Source organism: Equus asinus, chromosome 13 (assembly GCF_041296235.1).
Source record: "Equus asinus isolate D_3611 breed Donkey chromosome 13, EquAss-T2T_v2, whole genome shotgun sequence".
Classification (NCBI taxonomy): Eukaryota; Metazoa; Chordata; class Mammalia; order Perissodactyla; family Equidae; genus Equus; species Equus asinus.
Window position 1 is genome coordinate 58,452,493 of NC_091802.1, and position 17,110 is coordinate 58,469,602.

The following is a 17,110-nucleotide window of genomic DNA, read 5'->3' on the forward strand; positions in this document are numbered from 1 at the left end:
TTTCTCCCCAAAGCCCCCCAGTACATAGTTGTATATTCTTCGTTGTGGGTCCTTCTAGTTGTAGCATGTGGGATGCTGCCTCAGCGTGGTTTGATGAGCAGTGCCATGTCCGTGCCCAGGATTCGAACCAACGAAACACTGGGCCGCCTGCAGCGGAGCACACGGACTTAACCACTCGGCCACAGGGCCAGCCCCCTGGAGTGCGAGAGGAATTCTTGAAGCAGGATTAGAAATCATTTGCCAAGATTAAGGGGCACACAGGCAGCAGGAGAGCAAGAACATTTGGAATAACCAGAGGGGAACGGGGGGCTGCCTGAAGACCAGAAACAGAAACCCCAAAGGGCATGCAGAGTCTAAGAAAACTGGCAACCAGCCAGGCAGCCGGACGGTCCTACTGGACTGGCCGTCCTCACCTGTCTTCTCCACTCGAGCCCCATCTCCCAGGCCTTCGCACACACTGCCAGCAGTGCTGGGCATGGCCGCCCAGGCACTGGCCATCCCCACGCCCCATTCTCCATTTTCCTGCCCGAACTGGCAGGACCCAAAACCTGTGGCCTAGGTTGCTCCTGCCAACTGTGAGGGAAACTCCAAGTTTCGAACAACCTGTTATTTCTCCCCATCTTTCCCTGCAGAAATCCCAACATTAAAAAAAATTCACACAACAAACCTCAGTGGAATGATATTGTTCCCAAGTTTCCTCAATATAATACTCATGGGAAATCACCCACCAAGCTTAGCAACCACTTCAAAGGACTCCTCCATCTTTTTAAATTTAAATAAACCTCTTTATTAATACATTTAAGTCAATCTCTTTATTTCCCTTTATTTGTAGTGACGACCTGCTCCAAACGCCCCCACTTACTGCTGGGCTACCTGACCGCGCAGGAGAACCTTTCATTCTCCTGGGAAAACAGACTGGGGGTCAAAGGGAAAAAACACAGACACAGGCAGGACTCACAAAAACTTGTTATTTTATTGCACCAACATCTTGGCAACAGCTGGGCCTCCTCGGCCCCTGGAGCGGAAGCACAGGCTTGGGACGTGCACCTCTACGCACACTCGGTGTTGCTGCACAACCACGACACTGGCAGGTGAGGTGGCAAAGGGCCATCTAGGAGAGGTGGTCCCTCCCACAAAGGCCCCTGCTCACCTCCCGCTCCACTCCAAACTCAAAGTTAAATTAAACCCAGATTGTAAGTCAACTGAGTGACTGCGATTATAAAAGCCTTAGTTATTTCTGTACGTTTATATACACAAGTGACCTAGGCCTAGGACTAAGTTCCTGGGCGCACCCTTCCCTCCCAATGTGGCTGATGATTTTCTGTGGGAGGGAAGGACTCACCTCACTTTACGGTGATAAACGCCGCAGAAAGGCAGGCCAGTGCTCGTCACCGCCCAAGAGATGACAGACATATTTTGCTCAGGATGAGGTTTTACGATTATATAGCAGAGAAAGGAAAAGACTGATTTGGAGGAAAGGCGGGAAAGAAATCAAGGAAGTAAATTCTGTGCTAGTAGACAACTGAAATTTTCTTTTTGAACTACAGAACACTACAGAAAAACGTGGCTGGGGAAATAATTTGTACAGGAATGAATGTCAACACCTCAAAAGGGAAAAACCCTGCCCGTAAAGGCACCTGCCTTCCCTCCCAAGATGACAAACGAAAAGTCACAGAGCAAGGGTGGGCCCCTCAGCTTTGAACAAGGGGTGGGTGACATGCAGAAATCAGTCCTCTGAGCATAGAGCAAAAAGCTCCCAGAGCAGCGTCCGCAGACGCCCATTCACTTTCCGCCGGGACCAGAGCAGGCCCAGCTCACGCACCGGCACTATTATCCTCCCACCTTTCTAAAAGACAAGTATCAAAACAGGAAGAAAACCCGAAAAGAACCACCCACATGAAAATGTTAACGTATCTCCCCATGTAAAAACGTAACGCGTTTCTCGATACTGCCAGGATCACCCCAGGCCCCAGAGCAAGGTGGCAGAGCGAGCAGCAGAGCTCAGTGAGGAAGAAAGTGGCAAAGCAGTGCCAGGCGCCTCAGGCCACGAAGGCTGGGTCTGCAGGACGGTCTACGGCAGACACCAGTCCATCTCTGGCGTGATGTTTCCAAGAGGGAAGGAAGCGGAGGCACGCACTGAGGAACGACTTTCAGGTTCACTTCCATACCTTCTACAACTGAGTCATTCTTCTTTTTTCTGGAAAATATCACCTTAACTGGTGATTTCCCATATTTATTAAGTTACAAGTTGGCAGGCACAGCTTGAGCAAGATAAAAAAGTGATCTTCTTGAGTTTTAAATCATCTAAATTCAAAAGCACTCACAAAATTGAGCAACGAAGCCAGTACTTGCATATTAGGGAAAGGAAACATATTGCTACTGGGAGCCACAGGCCTGGTAAAAAATAAACGTTTTATATTAAGTAGTAAAATAAAAGGAGGATTCTACCCCAAGACCACCACCTCGATAAAGACCCATGGGTTACTGCAGCTGCAAGGGAAGGTGCGGCAAAGCCACCTCAGAATAAATAGCAGCCTAAAGAGCAATGTGCTGACACCTCATTTCAACCCTGACCCCCACCCCAAGCAGCCTTTCGCTCTCAGAGATGGCCCAGACTTCCTGGCAAGGGAGAGACGCACTAGTAGCGCCGCCCCCAGTTCCAGAAGAGGGAGGGGCTGCCCTGTGGGGCTGGCCTTGGGCTCTTACTTTCTGGGGGTGGACAGGTAAGGCGTACAGACAGGCCCCCGCCAGATGAACAGAGAGGGGCAGGGTGCAGGACCAGAAGGCAGCGTCAGCTGCCAGGAGCAGGCGGTGGATGGCTCGCCGAGAAGAGTACCCAGTGCACAGTCATCCTAAGGGCACTGGAGGACGCACTGGGAGAGGCGCAGCCGCCGCCCCCCGCGCTCTCCCACAGCCAGACAAGACGCCGCTGTCCAGGAGCACAGTACGCTCAGCCCTTCCCAGCTGGTGTGCTGCCACCTGCTCTACACGGCACTGTGTGGTTTGTCACCGTGCCTGTTGTGTTGCCGGGGGTCCTGATCCACAGAAGCCCAGAGCCTCTGTGGGCCGTCCTCCCATGGCAGGCTCACAGTGCAAGGCCTGGAGGTAACAGGGCCAGCGGAGTCCACAAAGCTGCTCTTCAGTCCAGACGGACAGCTCCCAGGAAGTGACGCCCCATCGGTGGAGGCTGTGGGACAAAGAACATTGAGAGAATGAGACCCTGCGCGTCCCACCACCACCCTCCAGTGTGCATCCAACACAGGGAAGGACACATGACACGAGACGGAGCTCGGAAACAGCACGGTCTCTGCAAGTGACTGGTGTGTGTGTACTCCACATTTCACACACCACTCACGCCGCCACACGCTAGCCATTCACACTCACTCCCACTCCACACCACACACACCACTCCAGACCACACCAGACACACACACACACCATAGTCCACACCACACACACACACGCCAGCCATTCACACTCACTCCCACTCCACACCACACACACCACTCCAGACCACACCAGACACACACACACACCATAGTCACACCACACACACACGCCAGCCATTCACACTCACTCCCACTCCACACCACACACACCACTCCAGACCACACCAGACACACACACACACCATAGTCCACACCACACACACACACGCCAGCCATTCACACTCACTCCCACTCCACACCACACACACCACTCCAGACCACACCAGACACACACACACACCATAGTCCACACCACTCACACACGCCAGCCATTCACACTCACTCCCACTCCACACCACACACACCCACTCCAGACCACACCAGACACACACACACACACCATAGTCCACACCACTCACACACACCAGCCATTCACACTCACTCCCACTCCACACCACACACACCCACTCCAGACCACACCAGACACACACACACACACCATAGTCCACACCACTCACACACGCCAGCCATTCACACTCACTCCCACTCCACACCACACACACCCACTCCAGACCACACCAGACACACACACACCATAGTCCACACCACACACACACACGCCAGCCATTCACACTCACTCCCACTCCACACCACACACACCACTCCAGACCACACCAGACACACACACACACCATAGTCCACACCACTCACACACGCCAGCCATTCACACTCACTCCCACTCCACACCACACACATACCAGATACACACACATCATGTTCCACACACTCACACACACTGACCTTTCTCGACAGCAGCAAATTCAGCGGCGATAGCTGAGGCTGGCAGCCTTAGCTGGATGAGTCACAGACCAAAAGTTCCGTCTACTCTGAAGTCTCTGGAAGGCGTTGAAGTTTCTTTTCTTCTCTCTCTTTAATTTTTTCACTTTCTTTTCCTATATCAAGAATCACAGGTGTCACAATTCCCAAAAAGGGTGCTCCCTGGTCCTGGGCCCTCGCTGAGCACTCAGTGCCCGCAGGCACGACTCTCACCACGCTACAGAAACCGACAGACCCACCCTCCACACCGCCGGGGAGCAGTCCTGCCACCCCGCCTCACTGACGGGGAGCGGAAGCTCTGGGGGACAAGTGCCTGGCCCATGTCCATGCACATTTAGAGGCCAAGCCGGCACGTGGACCCAGGCAGTCTGGCTCCAGTCTCGTCCTCGACCACTTTACAATGCTGCTGCCACTTCAAACTACCCAGAAAGTTCCAGCTACCTCTGCCCCGGCCCTCAGCTGAGCGACGCCCAAGTGCTCGTCACACCAGCTGCCACGAGACACCATACCTTCCCCCGATCGAACTCTTCGTCCCAGTCATCAATGACTGTGGCAGCACGGGCCAGCCTGCTGTCTTCGATGGCATCCTGGCTTACGGCTGACACCCCGCCGTCCCATTGCAGAACTACAAAACAGACACACAGGTGCTCACACCTTTGTGTGTCCCCAGCTGTCCTGGAGATTTACTTCCAGAATGAAGTTCACAAACTAGACTGGCCTGTTCTTAATTATTCAAAATTTTTTCAAAAGATTTTATTTTTCCTTTTTTTCCCCAAAGCCCCCCGGTACGCAGTTGTATATTTTTAGTTGTGGGTCCTTCTAGTTGTGGCATGTGGGATGCCGCCTCAGCATGGCCTGATGAGTGGTGCCATGTCCGCACCCAGGATCCGAACCAGCGAAACCCCAGGCCACCAAAGCGGAGTGTGCGAACTCAACCACTCGGCCATGGGGCCGGCCCTATTCGAAATTTTTGAGCGCCACCTTTCGGTGAGAATGAATGTGCAGAGGAGAACGGGAGGGACAGAGTGGTCTCCAGTGGACAAGACAGCTGACGATTCTGTCACCTAAGAGCACGTGTTGTTAACTCTCTGTATCACCAACACACTGAGTTTCGTTCTTTTTAAGCTCATGTCCGCATCTGAGAAACAAAGATCTCATGCTCTTTCTCCAAGTCTGAATTAGAAAAATAACTTAAAGCACAATGCTTGAGGGGTTTTCAGTCCGCTCCCTTCCCCAGCCCAGAGATCCTAACGCTCTCCCCAGCCCGCCCTGCCCACAGAGGCCCGATCTGCTCTCCCCCTCCTCCCAGACCCCAGGGAGCAGTTCTTGGCCTTTGTGCAATGGCTGTGGGGGTCAGAGAGGACTACAACAGGTGTTCACGCTCCTCTTCCCAGCTTCACAGGCAAGCGACACCCGGGCGCCAGGCTTACAGCACACCAGGATTCGCTGCAGACCTCCCACCCCCAACATAAGCCAATCGGAGGAAGACAGAAGTCCAGTCTCAAAGCCAGTACCTTTTCTCCCGTAAGCTTTATCAGATGAATATTTGAGCAATTCCTGGACCACATCGGATTCTCTCTCTCTATTCCAGGACACAAGAGGAGCCTGTCCCAGCCCTGCAATCAGAGAAACATTTATATACATTTAAAGTAAGACATTGAGGAAACGATCACACACCTTTTATTTATAACGGAATTGCAGAACTTACTAAAGATAAATGCTTTAAAGAATATACGAAAACAGGCTTTTCCTTCCTGCCTCTGACAAGGCAGTTAACGACAATTACTGCTCAATGGAAGAGGCTACTGCCCAAATCAACTCTTGAAAAAGATGAAAACCCAACCCAAATCCCGAACCCAGAACAAAAATCCATCATCAGCAGGGAGTCCTTGGTCTGACGGGAAGGCAAGGATGGGCTCCTCACCCAGGGGGAGCCAGCCAGGAACGAGGGACGGTGTGAACTGGTGGGAATGACCAAGTGCCACCACCACCGCAGCTCCGAAGGAAAGCTCCGCAGTCTCCCAGCCCTGTCCTGGAAGAGCCCGGCCACCAGGACCATCTGGACTATGACAGCACTGACCACCCCTCACCTGGTCCCCGCCAACCGTCCACTACCACTGCCGGAACAGACTCAGTCCCCTAAACACAAGCCTGGCCGCGCCTCTCCTGGCCTCCAATCCATCAAAGACCTTGTGACCTTCAGGCTCAGTGCCCCGAGCGCGACGGCACCACAGTGCCCGCGGCCTGCCCCCACGGCCTACTCCTGCTGCCCTCTCCAGCCTCTTCTTCTGACATTCCTCAGCACCGTCTCGGCCCAGTGGGCAGGCGGAGCCACCCACAATGCTCTCCAGCCTCTTAGCTGCAAATGCCCTTCCCCGTTTAGCAACTCTTCTGAGGTTCAAGACTGAGAGCAAACCAACGGGGGTCTGAGGTCCACAGCACACCTACCGCTCCGGCACCAGGTGGCAAGCCCTGCGGCCGGGCAGCATCTCCTACATGGTCGGCGTCTAATGAAGTGACCCCGTGGTCTGACAACTGCCACCACGCTGCTCTGCCGCCACTTCTGTGCGGCCTTTTCTACAACTACACACTGGCCCCCTGATGTACCTATTCTTCACTGCCCAGCAGCAGTGTTTTGCAACATAATAAAATTCCACGTTTATTCATGAGTTCGTTTCGCAGGAGTTTGATAAAAACTAGTCCATCCCCAGGGGCCTGTTTGACCCTGAAAGCACCAACATAACCGGATCCCCAGACTGCAGAGCAGACCTCACAGGATCTGCCGCCCAGTGGGCCCCTTCCCGAGGGGCCTCTCCCCGCTCTGTTTAACAGACAGATTCTATCAGAAGAGCCCAGCTGAGCCCAGCCAGCCCTGAAGGAGGAAAAAAAAGAGAACAAGGGGAGTCACCTGGGGGGCGGGGCCTCAGCCACAGGCAGGTAAGGCCAGGGGACAGCAAGAGCACCCAGAACCCCAACAGCAAGAGGCCACATGATGTCCAGAAAGGCCCAACCACAAAAAGAGGCAGAGGGAGGTTAGCTTCTGAACCCAACTCTACAAGTTCAAGGGTTACAGAAAAACTCCCAGCTGGGAGGCCAGCAGCCATCCAACAGGAAGGCTGAGGCGGAATGGCCTCCAATCAGGAAACACTGCGCTCACAGGTGTGTGGAGTTTACGTGCCCACTCTCTGTCCCCATGGGCAGTGTTGGCTGAATGCTGTCAGGTGAGGAAGCTGTGGCCCAGCGGGCAGGGCCCAGGCGAAGCCCTGCTCCCTCCGCCTGCAGCCTGACCCCTTCAGGATGCACGCAGGCCCGGCCCCCAGGGGCCCCACCCTCTCCTCGTGGGGCACACCTGTGCGGTCCCCGGGACGCAGGCCGTTCACAGCGGGCGAGGGCCCGCTCCCAAGGACAGCAGAGCCCCCCAGCCTCTCGCCCCTGGGGCCTGTGGGGTGCTCGTTCTCTTCCACTTCCTGCCGTGACTCCTGCTTCCTGTTCTTCCTCTTCTTCTTCCTGGGAGATGCTGCCGGGGTCTCTGGCTCGACAGTGTCCGACGGGGAGCAGCTCCTGGGAAGTCAGAGTCAACAGTTAGCTCCAAACACGCTGAGGTCCAGACACCCCAGGAACTTCAACTTCAGCTGGCATGCGCCTCAACTCTGCAGAAGAGCCACCACGAGAGCACCCGAGCCTGAAGGAGGACAAAGCCCGCTCACTGTCCCCACAGACAAGCACAAGGGACGTTTGAGAGAAAAGTATACAGCTGCACTCTTTTCTCCCTAAATATTGGCCCTGAGCTAACATTTGTTGCCAATCTTTATTTTTTTCCTTCTTTTCCCCAAAGCCTCTCAGTACATAGGTGTATACTCCACTTGTAGGTCTTTCTAATTCTGCTATGTGGGATGCCACCTCAGCATGGCCTGATGAGGCAGGTCTGTGCCCAGAATCCGAACCGGTGAAACCCTGGGCCGCTGAAGTGGAGCACGTGAACTTAACCACTCGGCCACGGCCGGCCCCAAAACTGCACTGTCAATCATAACTGAAGCAAGTCCTACAACTGGACGATGGGACCACAGACCTGGGCAGCCTGGCGTCACAAGACCACCCTGCACATACGGTGCTGGCCAGGTCTGGAAGGCTGCCATCCACTTGCCATCCCACTGAGACACTTCACAACACGGTCACACTCTACAAGTCCAGTCAGCGCACTGCATTTCCAGGTGACACTCGCCTTGAATGGCCTGTGTTTGCTCTTACCTGTGCCAAGGTGGGTCCTGGTGGAGGTGGTCTTTGCTACCTTGGCCCTCCGCCCCCTTCTTCCTCCTCTTCCGGGTGCTCACGCAGTGGCCGTCTGTCACGAAGCTCACTCGCCAGCCGTTCACCAGGCGCTGGCCGTTCAGCTGCTGCTGGCCTCCTTCCTCCAGTCTGTGCCCTGGCCGCTCTGCCCGGCCCTCCTGCCTGTGCCCAGGGCCCCCATGCTGCCGCTGCGTCTTGCCCTCCTGCGGGGAGCAGGCGTCCCCGTCCTCCGTGCGCTTCCTCTTCTTCCTCCTCCTCTTCCCCGGAGGGGCCGCTGCTGCTTCCCGTGTCACTGAGCCCGGCCCCTGGGTCTCTCCCACGGGGCTCTTTTTCCTCTTCTTACAGAGGCTGTGTGGGGCCTCGCTGGCCTCCGGCAGCTGGTGTGGAGGGGACCGGAAGCCCCCGTTGACCTGAGGCAGGGGAGCAGAGGTTGGGGAGCAGCTCGGTGGGTCTGACGTCCGGAGAGGCTGGGGGCTACTGGACACTGATGCGCAGCGGGGGCCGGGGGGGGGCTTCGGATGGCTGGATGATCTGGGAGCAGGTGAAATGGCCCTGGAAGGACAGCGGGGCAGTGAGGACAGGCTGTTCCGAGACGCGGGCAGAGCTCTCCCCTGCTGCTCACCCTCAGCCCCTCTCTCTTTCAGGTCAGGGTTTTAAACGGTTCTTCCTCCATGATTCTCGCATATACGTAAAGTTAGAAAAGACAAGCTAACGACAGAATCCAAATCTACTTTACATCAAAGTTAATAAGAATTGTTATATACCTCTTAGGTGTGTCATCACCAAGCGATTCAAAGTATGTTTGTAAATTCTAGTGTTTTCAATTTTCAATACAAATGTGTTAGGAGAAGAAAACCTCACTAAGCAATAAATCTCCAACCTCCACAAGTCTTGAGGAGTCCAAGTACAGGAAGTCAGCCTTTTAAAAAACGTGAGGACAGGTCTATACATCTTCCACTAAATTTGGGGGGGCCAGGAAAATCAGGGACACAGATTTGACAGCTGGCTTATGGATAACACAGCAAGGTGAACAAGGACGAGGCCTAGAGCTGTGTCAGGTCAGACTTCTTAATCGACCTCTTGCTAACTGTGTGGCCTTGGAAAAGCTGACTTCCCACTCTGAGCCACAATTTCCTAACTTGTAAATGAGAGACGATAATGCTTAGCTCAAAGGGTTACTGAATTAAACAGAACTGTCATCGTCATCACTTAAACCAGAACAAACTACGATGGCCATGCAAACTGTACTACCACGTCACATTACTCTGCTGTCTAGAATTAAAAAAAAAGGTTCCACGTCAAAGAAACGAAGAAAAAACACCCAATAAATACCTTAAATGTCTAAGGACTGAACGTACAAAAATACTGTGCCAGGCACAGTGCTGTGAGAGAGAGAGGAAGAGGCTGCAGGGTGTGGCAAAGGGAGCGCGTGGTCAGACAGCGCCCACCCGCTGGCAGCTGGGATGGAGGTGAGGGTGGGGTGGGCACATCAGCACCCACAGCAAACACCAAACCCACCCAAAGCACCTCACAGCCTCGCCCCATCGTCCTTCCTCCCCGCTCCCTCCGCGGCTGCCAAAGGCCAGACAGCCCCACCAGCCATCAACCAGCCAGGTATCAACAATCCTCAGCTTTCTGCCTCTCAGCTCACTACGGGATGTGAGCACCCTATGTGTGAGGGACGGAGAGGGGAGAACCCAAACCTCCAAAAGGGTGTCAACCCAGGAGCCGGAAAAGCCCTGAAGGAGCTCTTGGAACGCACAGAACCACACCTCCCTGCTCCAGAAGCCAGCACGGAGCCCCAGAAGCCAGTGTGGAGCCCCAGAAGCCAGCGTGGGGCCCCAGAAGCCAGCGCGGAGTTCCTGAAGCCAGCGTGGAGCCCTAGAAGCCAGCACGGAGCCCCAGAAGCCAGCACAGAGTTCCAGAAGCCAGCGTGGAGCCCTACAAGCCGGCACAGAGCTCCAGAAGCCAGCACGGAGCCCCAGAAGCCAGTGTGGAGCTCCAGAAGCCAGCGTGGAGTTTCAGAAGCCAGCGTGGAGCCCTAGAAGCCAGCACGGAGCCCTAGAAGCCAGCGCGGAGCCCTAGAAGCCAGCGCGGAGCCCTAGAAGCCAGCATAGAGCTCCAGAAGCCAGCACGGACCTGTAGAAGCCAGTGTGGAGCTCCAGAAGCCAGCGCGGAGCTCCAGAAGCCAGCGTGGAGCCCTAGAAGCCAGCGTGGAACTCCAGAAGGCAGTGCAAAGTGGACAGCCCAAGGAGCCTACTCAGGTAGGCTCCAGGGGGCTGAGGAGACAGACGGTCTCCACTCATAGATAAGCCCAAGGGGAGTGTCGTTCGGAGATGCAAGATGCTACTGGCAGCAAGAGGACAACCCTTGACATCACGGGACTCTCAGCTCACTCGGGTCTGTCTGGAGCTCCCATCTTTCTAATCAACTGTGAGTCTTTTGGGCTGGGGAGGGGCCACAGGACAGAGCAGTTCTCAGCACTCCTGAGTCACCGCATGGATATGGCACACAGAAGATGAGGACAGAAGCAAAAGCACTAGGACTGCAGAGACCAACCTGCCTCTGGCCAGCCGGAGCTCCCTGACCAGGTGGAAGCGAGAAAACAGGAAGAACGCGGTGCTGGCCAGTGCCCTGGACCTGTCCAGCCTCACACCACCGTCCATCCCGCCAGGCTGATAACCTTCCACTCTCTGCCAGCCACGGGCACTAACCAGCCTGCCCAGAGGGGCTGCGCCCACAGCTTACCTGATTGTACCGACAGGCCAGGTGGAGGCGACGACGGGGTGAGTGGTTTTCCTGGGGTAGGTGAGGTCGGAGGATGGTGAGAGGGCAGGTGGATGGAGGTCATTGCCGGTTGCCCTCCGCAGGGTGCTGGCCTGCAGTTATTGACATAAATAAAAACTTGGTGGTCTAAAAAAGGTTGCCGTGAGTGAAGAGGGAAAATGAAAATAAAAAAGTAAAAAATAAAAATGAAAGAGCCCAGAGGATGAGGGGACAGAAAGAGAAAAAAAGGGGGGGTGGGGGATGGTAGAAGAAGAACCAGAAGTATTTTTGGTTAGAAACAAAAAGGAAAAAAGGAAAGAAATTCAAACAAAAATCTCAGCACGACAGTTACATCACTGAGCTTTGCTACACACGGAGGTACCGCTGGCCGTGCCCAGAGCCGCCTGCCGGGCCCACCACCCGCCCATCCTCTTGCGGCTCCTTCAGGGTATTTTATCCCCAGACAGAAACGGAGAACTGCCCTGTCGCCCCAAACCTCCACCTGACACACGCAACATCATCCGACGATCAGAGTTCCTGCACAATGCCCGCCTCCACCCCAGGACAGCCCTCGGTATGGCCCTGACAGCAACTGTGTCCCTCTGTGCCAGGGGAGGCCAGATGCCCTGCACGGTCCTGCTCCTCCCGCACTGCAACCGAACCTGCTCTCGGACCGTGCGACACGACTCCCACACACCCACCTTCTTGGCAGAAAGGGCCAGTTTTTTGGCTGGTGGAGGAGACATGGTGCTTGCGGGCTCACTCGCGGTGCTGTTCAGGACGGGGGACTTGGGCTTCACCACCTTTGCGCCTTCTCCGTCGAGCAGCACCTTCGAGGGGCCAGCGGCAGAAGAGTTTGTTCCCTGAGAATCACAGAAGTGGGCAGCTGCGCTCCTGGGGGTCTGGGGGGTCTTGGCGGGGCCGCTGCTGGCAGAGTGCTCTGGGCTGGAGCTGCTGGAATCCCTCCTCTCCGGGTCGGGGCTCTCATCACCCCCCTTGGGCCCATGCCCGTTGGCAGTCACTCCAGCCAGGAGCTTGGGTGAGGTAGGGAGGACGGCGCTCCTGCCGTCCCAGGAGGCCTGCCTGTGGCTCTCAGACCTGCCGCCGCTGGAGTCGCTGGTACCGTGGAAGCCCTGAGAAGTTCTGGGTGATGGGGAGAAGTGCTGCAGGGGAGCCGACTTCTTGGCCTTCTTTCCAGGCTCATCCAGAATGGTGGGCAGGTGTGTGGGTGTTTTGGAGAGTCTGGGGGAAGGGGACCCCGAGGGTGGCTTTGGAGGGGCGTATCCATTCTGAGACTTTGGGCCCGACACGGAGCCATTCCTGGAAACGGGCACACCTAGCTCCTCCACGCTCTGCAGCTTCTTCATCGCCGCAGGGTCTAGTCTCTAAAGGGGAGCGAAGAAGAGGACGGTCAGACCCTGCCGACTCTCCCGCAGGGGAAGCACGCCGTGCAGTGGGCTGGGCCTCTGATCAGCAGCTCGACACGTTATTTATGCGGACACACGAGGAAGACAGTTACTTCTCTGAATAATTTTAGTATTTTGTGAGCTGTGCACATACGGGTGTGTATCTTTATGATAATCTTTACTATGAAAGCAGTACATTTTCAGAAAGATTCAAGAAAAACAAAAAAGTATAAAGGAAAAACGTTTACAAAAGTTCCCTCACTTAAACATAACCACTGCTTATGAGACTGGTGTTTTCTCCCTCTGGCCTTTCCTTCTTTTTTTTTTTGAGGAAGATTAGCCCTGAGCTAACGGCTGTCAATCCTCCTCCTTTTGCTGAGGAAGACTGGCCGTGAGCTAACATCCATGTCCATCTTCCTCTACTTTATACCTGGGACGCCAACTACAGCATGGCGTGCCAAGCGGTGCTATGTCCACACCCGGGATCCGAACCAGCGGACCCCGGGCCGCCGAGAAGCAGAACGTGCGCACTTAACGGCTGTGCCACCGGGCTGGTCCTGGCCTTTCCTTCTGAACGGTTTGGCTGCACAGCTGCGCCCCAGCTTCCCCTTAACACTATCACCTGAAGCATTTTCAAAGTTACACTCTTAATAAAGGTCTTTAATGTTTGACCAGCAACCACTGCATTGAATGGAGAGTTTGCATAACCTAGATCGTCTGCAACTGTTATGGAAATTAACAATGCAGTACCAACTACCCCATCCATCCCCCTCATAGCACTCAATACAATTGGGCCTAAATCATTCACTCGGTATTTAAATACTTAACGTTGGCCCTCCTCTGCTTGACCATAAAGCTCCCAAGGCTGGGCCTGTAACTGTCTGGTTTATGATTACAGCCTGTCCAACTGGCTCAGTCTCGCAGAGTCAGTGCTGAAATAGTATTTGTTGAATGAACAATCAAAAGACTGAATCTTTTTCTGTACTTAGACCTCATGGTAATTCCTTAGAAATGGAATTAATGAGGCTATGAATATTTTCATGAATTCTGATGCATACAGCCAAACTGCATTTATGCTCTTACCAGAAACACGTACTTCTTTTGCAAAATATTTGCTCACTTGACACTATTTTTGGCTCTCATCACTTTAACATTCATATCCTTTGCACATGCAACAGACTGATTTTAAGTCATCTGAATGAGTCTTTTTACGTTACAAATAACTTTTTGTTGAAAATATTTTAGAAGTTTATTTGTAATATTTTATGTCAAAAACTCAAGATTTAGTTTAGCCAATTTATAGTTTGTTTTTCTATATTTTATCTCTCAATTCTAAGCTTACAAAGTCTTCCCTCTTCCAGAGGCTTATTATAAAGAATTCACTTCTATTTTCGAGTTTTTTCTCTTTTGTTCCTACATTTTAAAATATGTTTTCTTTTTTTCTTTTTTGAGGAAGATTAGCCCTGAGCTAACATCTGCTGCCAATCCTCCTCTTTTTGCTGAGGAAGACTGGCCCTGAGCTAACATCCGTGCCCGTCTTCCTCTACTTTGTATGTGGGATGCCTGCCACAGCATGGCTTACCAAGCGGTGCCATGTCTGCACCCGGGATCCGAACTGGCGAACCCCAGGCTGCTGTAGTGGAACGTGTGCACTTAACTGCTGTGCCACAGGGCTGGCCCCTAAAATATGTATTCTTTACTGACAATTCTTTCTAAGGGGAATACATCTTCCCATTGCACTGCAAAACCTTCTCATTTGTGGAAGGTTAAGTATATGCAGCTTATGCAACGTTAAAGTAAAATGACTTTCGTGCGATTGCAGTGCATCTGTAAAGTTATTTTTTAAATTAAAACATGCACGATAAGTGAGGTGGCCTTGTGGGTGGACGACCAGGGGTCCTCTCTGCACCCAGGCTCACCCCAGGCACCAGCTGCCACAGCATTCCTCGGAGCAGCACCTGAGGCCCAACTCTCCTGGTCTGGGACACAGCGGCAATCGCCTTGCCATTAGGTCTCGACTTTTCATTGCCAGGTCCATTACGCTGTCTCTAATTCGGCTTCTATTTTCTCAAATGTTGGGAGGGAAACACGGATGTGCTGAACTGACTGAAGGCCCCGCAGCCTGTGTTTGCATTTGATCTTCAGACTGAAGGAAAAGCGTCACAGGCACAGTCAACAGAAAGGGCAGAGTTTGTTTTGTTTTGTTTTGTATTTTTGAGGAAGAGTAGCCCTGAGCTAACATCTACTGCCAATCCTCCTCTTTTTGCTGAGGAAGACTGGCCCTGAGCTAACATCTGTGCCCATCTTCCTCTACTTTTTATATGTGGGATGCCTACCACAGCATGGCTTGTCAAGTGGTGCCATGTCCGCACCCAGGATCCAAACCGGTGAACCCTGGGCCACCAAAGTGGAACGTGCAAACTTGACCGCTGTGGCACCGGGCCGGCCCCAGAGTTATTTTTGAATTATAAACTGTGTTATAATAAGGAAATTGCTCATTTCTTTGCCAGTAAAACTGAGTTCTTAACTTTTTCTGGCAGAAAATTTCAAATACACAAAAAATAACTTCAAGAGTATTTCCTAATCTTACCACATTAGTTTTATTGTTCTCTATTATATTTCTTTTTCTAATCATTTGAGTAAATTTTAGACATGATGCCCTTTTATCCCTAAATACATCTGTGTGTATTTCCTAAGAGTAAGGACATTCTCTTAACATAACCACAGTACACTTATCAAAATCAGGAAATTAAAACTAGTCCAAACTACTCACATTTTCACTATTAAAATGTGAGGATAAAAAATATTTTTTCCCAAATGCTGAAGGTCAAGAATTCGCTCGGCGAGCCTGTCCCTGTGCTTCTGCACGGCAGGTGGGCTGAGACAGGCACACGCCGTGAGTTACGGTCTGGATCGGCTGAGTCACGTTTGCTCATCACTGTCCCCTCTTGTTCCTCACCCAATGTCAGCTGATGACCAACTTAAGAGAGAACATGGAATAAAACGGGACAACCTGTGCAGACTCTCCTTCCATTGGGCCGAGTTCCCCAGCACGAAGAGCTCTGGGGGCTCCTCGAACCCCGAGAGGCACAGGCATGAAGATCTGCCGTGCAAATACTGATCCTCTCAAACAAGTACCTTTCCAGTCAGCGGGGAGGAAACGGTCCCGTTGCCGACGTTCTTCCTGACGTGGTCTGGAACTACACCAGGGCGACTGGGAAGGGAGGAGACTGTCCTGGAGATGGAGCCCTCAGGACTCTTCTTAAAGCCTGGAATTCTGTCCAACGGAGAAAACAAGTTGTTGGAGTCTCTTACTAAAGCTACAAAGGCCTTACAGAAACTGAGTGTGAGCGTGAGTCACAATAAATTAAAGTCAAGTTAAATTCCGTTAAAAAGAAAAAAGTTAGCAAACAGCCAGAGCGACCCTTGTCGGCCCTAACACGCTGCGCTGAACTCTCACTGTGCCTTTCAAGCAACGTGAAGCCGGCACGTGGCCTCGCACACCCACTCAACAGAAGCAGAGAGCACGTCACAGCCAGAGTTCCTCCAAGATCAGATTCTCAACTTATCAGCAAGCTAAAGGGACCTACAAACACTCCATCCAAATTTGGGAGAATACATATAAAGCAGCAGAGACACCCCCGGCCTCCACGTCCTCCAGCCTCCAGGCCGGTGACAACCAGCCCCGAGGAGTGGAAGCTTCCACAGGTGCTCTGCTGCAGCGCCTGTCAGCCTGCCTCCCTGTCCCCAGGACAACTTTGCCCACAGAGGAAAGGTGTTGCCTGGCCGACACCCAGACACAAGACATCTGACTGGGGCGATAATATAAAATAACAGGTACCTTTCCCATTTACATTCCCAGTCACCTCGATGTGGGCAGATGAATGCTGCTCTGACCTCCCCGGGGCTCTGGCTTTGACGCAACAGCCAGGCAGATGTGATCTAAAGGGTCCTTCCCAGTGGACGCCCCGCCACACAGCACCGGTGGGACGAGAGCTGCTGAACAGTTTCCCCTCCACAGAGTCCCAGTTACTTTCACACGGGTAAAGGTGAGGGGGACCCATGAGTGCAGGAGGACAGGGAACGGGTTCACTGGGGGAGGGCGGAGTCAGTTACCGCAGGTAGAAGAGCACGTAGGCCTGCTGGTTCAGAACCACCTTGATGTTGCTGGAATGGACCAAGGAATCGTTCATCTGGTACCACTGTCCATTGCTTGCCTGAAGCAGCATGGGCCGTGGTGGAAAACAAAACAAAACAATCAACAAGCATTCCACGATCCTCACTTTTGAAAAAGGGGATAAAAATATCTGCTGTTTATTACCATGTATATCCAACTGCTAATTAACTAGAAATGGTTTCATATGAAAATGTCTAAAATTTGTCTAA

General features: G+C 53.0%; 1 protein-coding gene across 5 annotated transcripts in view; it reads right to left on the bottom strand.

The window, feature by feature from the left end:
• Positions 1–954: 954 nt before the first annotated feature.
• USP36 (ubiquitin specific peptidase 36) overlaps positions 955–17,110 on the bottom strand; it is a 41,195-nt gene continuing 25,039 nt past the window's right edge. For all 5 annotated transcript variants that reach the window (XM_014863382.3, XM_014863373.3, XM_044744564.2 and 2 more), the window contains 10 exons: positions 16,841–16,941; positions 15,863–16,001; positions 12,020–12,703; positions 11,301–11,431; positions 8,514–9,104; positions 7,615–7,826; positions 5,780–5,881; positions 4,775–4,890; positions 4,230–4,381; positions 955–3,187 (listed from right to left, as the gene is read on the bottom strand). In XM_014863382.3, the coding sequence (XP_014718868.3) occupies positions 4,250–4,381; positions 4,775–4,890; positions 5,780–5,881; positions 7,615–7,826; positions 8,514–9,104; positions 11,301–11,431; positions 12,020–12,703; positions 15,863–16,001; positions 16,841–16,941 (2,208 nt within the window). In that variant the 3' untranslated portion in view covers positions 955–3,187; positions 4,230–4,249. The remainder of the gene's footprint in view (positions 3,188–4,229; positions 4,382–4,774; positions 4,891–5,779; positions 5,882–7,614; positions 7,827–8,513; positions 9,105–11,300; positions 11,432–12,019; positions 12,704–15,862; positions 16,002–16,840; positions 16,942–17,110) is intronic.